Source organism: Adiantum capillus-veneris, chromosome 17 (genome assembly GCF_014529385.1).
Source record: "Adiantum capillus-veneris isolate H3 chromosome 17, ASM1452938v2, whole genome shotgun sequence".
Taxonomy (NCBI): Eukaryota; Viridiplantae; Streptophyta; class Polypodiopsida; order Polypodiales; family Pteridaceae; genus Adiantum; species Adiantum capillus-veneris.
In genome coordinates, this window is record NC_140947.1 from 61,591,908 (window position 1) to 61,595,659 (window position 3,752).

Genomic DNA, 3,752 nt, shown 5'->3' on the forward strand with positions numbered 1-3,752 from the left:
TGACAAAATGCCTCATATAGGTGATACATAATATCCATGTCGCACTAAAACTGGCCAAAATGTCTATCATCACTATCTGCTACCACTGCAATCAAAACACAATCTTCCATGTAGTAGTTTCTTTAGCCACTACATGTGTATCCGCTGCTACCAAAAGGAAGGTATAAGTCGCTGCCTGCAGGATACCATAAACATGATGCAAAGGTGAGCAGGCTTATGATGCCATAACCATATCACAAGTGGGAAAAAACCATGATGATACATCCATACAAGCAAGAAGAAAGCTAATACAAAAGGTTTTTGCGTAATAGACATACCTAACAAAACCCAGCCATGATAAGAAGCCAGCCATAAACAAAAACCAACCATCGCCGAACACCAGCCATGAACAACAGCCAGCCATGAACAAAAACTAGGATTTTGCAGCAAAAACCAGCCAATAGCTTGAAACCTGCAAACCCTTTCCTGCAAACAAACAAAAAAAGGAGTCAATGAGCACAAAACCTGTTCTGTAGCAAAATACACCAGCATTCTGCAGCAAAAACCAGCATTTTACATCAAAAACCAGCCATGTATGAAAAAAATACCTACACATAAAGAGAGAGTGATACAGAGAAGTTACATAAGGGCGGGTGACGTCGTCTAGAGACTCTTGAGCACCCATCATAAAGAAAGTCGATAACAACCCTTGCATGGAATTCCTTGAAGGAAGGGTCAGCACACATAACCTTTTGACACTTACCACACCCCCAAATGGTGCGTGATGGCTTTGAGCTATCAACCTCCTTATGCTCCGAAAGAAGCTTCTTTCGCTTAGCTGAACAAACGACACAGTACTTGCTGGCTACATCATGCAAACGGATAGGAAAGTGACCATTGTATACATCCTCAACAACTGGCCTCTTGCATACATAAGGCCGAAATGCATTGTCCACCAACTGCTCATGCATATGGAGCATAAAGTCAAATCTACACACATCCTTTTTGCCATACATTTCCTTCCATATAATACAGCAATTTGTAAAAACAGAATCCATGAGACCCCAAAAACCTGCATGCCACCACTTAAAACCGTGCATTGTACTTTGCAAGCTATAGCCACTACCAAGAACCATGCTATCAAAGACATCACAACCAGCCTTGCATGCATTGTATTTCATGGCAAGTGCCGGACATGAGAAAGGCAATCTCTTATCACCAACCAAGCGCAACACCTCACCTTTTTGCACACCATAGCAATTAGAAGTAAAAAGAATCTCTTTTTTGTCCATCCAAGAACAAGCAACAAGACCTTGCTTCTTACAATAAGCAAACCGAAAAGCACCCCGTGCTCTCTTACCCAAATGCAACATTTGGGTGGCGGGAAAGTGCTTCCTGTTACATACATAAGTGCCGGTGCCACCTTGACCTTCACTTTTTAGGTGCTCCAAAAGCTTCACAGATGTGAAGTACCTATCAAAGAATACATGGTGCCCTTTTCTTGGCAATGTCTTCACCAAATTTGCAACAACATAAAAAGACAATTCAGTACATGGCATCTTGTCATAGATTTGAAATGAAAAATTATACCCCGTGGCGGAGTCACATAGATTCCAAACCTAGATACCAAATTTATGAGGCTTTTTGGGGTTGTAAACTCTGCATGGATTCAATTTACACTTAGAAGGAATTATGCGTTCATCCATAGTCACACATTGACCTAAATTATAATGCTTTTGAAAAGTGTAATTCAACCTCTCCTCTAGCTCAAGCAATTGCCATAACCTGTGCTCTCTAGTTCCCTGAGGTGGTCTTTGTGCATTGTCCCGTAAATGCAAAAACCTTTTGATTTGCTGGAATGTAGTTTGACTCATCTTTTCACCAAAATTAGGAAATAGAAGGGAGCCTCTTACCTCATCTTTCCAATAATGTTGCTTTGACGGCATGTAGTGTAGTGCCATGCCCAAAGCTACACCCATGAAGCGTAGGAAAGAATGCCGATCTATTGGAGCCCATCTTCGCATGGAGTCATGCAACCGGCCACACCTTTGCCTCTCTTTCTCGGCATATGCATTAGTCTCACTAATAACATGATTAACAAGGTCACGTGGAAAGAGCATCAAAAACAAATGAAACTCACAAAATTCACGTGGCATATGTCCCAAGTCTGGTCCCTTGACACCATTGAAAGGTGGAAGAGCCCGAAATGTACCATGTGGCTCTTGCTCTAATTCATCACCACTCTTCCACTGTGGAGGAATCACATCAACAAAATGTGCATCTCCATCAAGAGAGTCATCAAGTACAGAACCCTCGGCTTCCAATATTTCATTGTCACCACATTCAACCCCCTCACCTTCTGATGCATGCTCATCATCACTTTCATCATCATTAGCAACATCAAATGGGCTGCTTGAAGGGCCAGGTCTGCCCCCTGCATGAGAAGGCTTACATTTTCTAGGTCAGCCACCACATGCAGATTTACTATATTCGGGTGATACATTTTCAGGTGTGCCATTTGCACGCATGCATGATGCTTTTGGTCTACCCCGCTTATGTGATTTAGGTGGTCTTCCAAGACGCCTACCAAGTGGGGTTGGGTCAAGTGGAGTCTCTTCAGCCTCTTCTTCAACATGCGTTATGTTCTCTTCCCCCCCAACAAGCGGGGCATCAAAATCATTTGCAGCCCCCAAATTACGTTTTGATAGCATAGGTGCATGACTTGATTCACCAATTCCAAATGAAGAAGGTGGAGGTGTAGATTCTTGTCTTACCTCACAATTTCTTTGAGGAGAATGCACCCGTTGAGAGCTCTGCACAACAAATTCTGCAACATCATCCCATGAAGTTGAATAATCCTTTGAATCCCCCTCAAATCGGCAAGAGAACTTCTGCTTTTTGACTGAGTATTTTTGCAGGACACCAAAAAAGAAGACCTCTGTATGCTTTTCTCCAAATTCTTGCTCAACCCATGATGCCCCAAACCAAACTGCCGGGACCTGCAAGAGTGCACCTTCTTGGGCTTGAAAAAACTGTGGGTAGCGTCCAGCGCATCTACAACCAACTTCCCCTGCAGCATAACGCCTCTGATTTGATGCCATCTATGTTGCAAAATTCGGCAGCTCCAAGAGGGGAAAAATCGGTTTTTGCCAGACCCCGCTCAAGGGCTCACTCAATTTTGGGTTTTGGGGCATTCACCCTCAACCCTTGGATCCCCTCTTCAACCTACGGTCAAGATCCGCCCCCAATTTAGAGCCTAGGCACGCGCATGGAAGCATTTTTCCTGCACGACATGCCATGGACAATTGGCCAATTGTCATAAAATCCATCAATTGAATTATTCATTGAGTTAATTACCCAACCTTGCTGGCATGCAACCGGTTTGAAATTAATTCCAATTTTTTTTCAAGTCTTTTGAGAAATTTGAGGATTGGTCCCATGTACTAGTCCTATTTATATTTTTAGAATTAATTCGGGCAAAATTGCGAGTTAACAGGACATAAAAGTGTCCTAGGACATAAATCTGTCCTGTTACCAACCTAGTGTTAAGAAAAAACCAATTCAAATCTGGGTGCCCAAAACATCATCGACAACACCAAAGACGATTTCACGAGTCAAAACACAGAGACGCACTTCTCCAAGAAGGGAACCTATCACAAAATGGATATGGAAGAAAAAGGAGCACTTATCCTCTCTGCAAACTGCAAAACCAATCAAGCAATGGAGAGTTAAGCCTCAAAAACCTCAACCACACCATTTTGACCAAGACAAAC

General features: G+C 42.8%; 1 protein-coding gene across 1 annotated transcript; it reads right to left on the reverse strand.

Moving 5' to 3' along the window:
• Nucleotides 1-412: 412 nt before the first annotated feature.
• LOC147437355 (uncharacterized) lies at nt 413-3,080 on the reverse strand. The gene is made up of 5 exons (XM_086485931.1): nt 2,328-3,080; nt 1,599-2,228; nt 724-1,490; nt 505-587; nt 413-465 (listed from the first exon to the last, which is right to left on the reverse strand). Exons 3-5 carry the CDS (start codon nt 1,350-1,352, stop codon nt 413-415), a joined length of 765 nt encoding a protein of 254 aa, XP_086342057.1. The 5' UTR covers nt 1,353-1,490; nt 1,599-2,228; nt 2,328-3,080.
• Nucleotides 3,081-3,752: the final 672 nt, after the last annotated feature.

What these genes read in the sequence shown, in the direction of transcription:
- LOC147437355 (XM_086485931.1), bottom strand. Translation starts at nt 1,352, where the DNA reads ATGTTGCATTTGGGTAAGAGAGCACGGGGTGCTTTTCGGTTTGCTTAT. An exon ending in GGTAAGTGTCAAAAGGTTAT is followed by an intron (nt 588 to 723) that starts GTGTGCTGACCC and finishes CTTTATGTGTAG; the next exon opens with GTATTTTTTTCATACATGGC. An exon ending in TGTATTTTGCTACAGAACAG is followed by an intron (nt 466 to 504) that starts GTTTTGTGCTCA and finishes GTTTGTTTGCAG; the next exon opens with GAAAGGGTTTGCAGGTTTCA.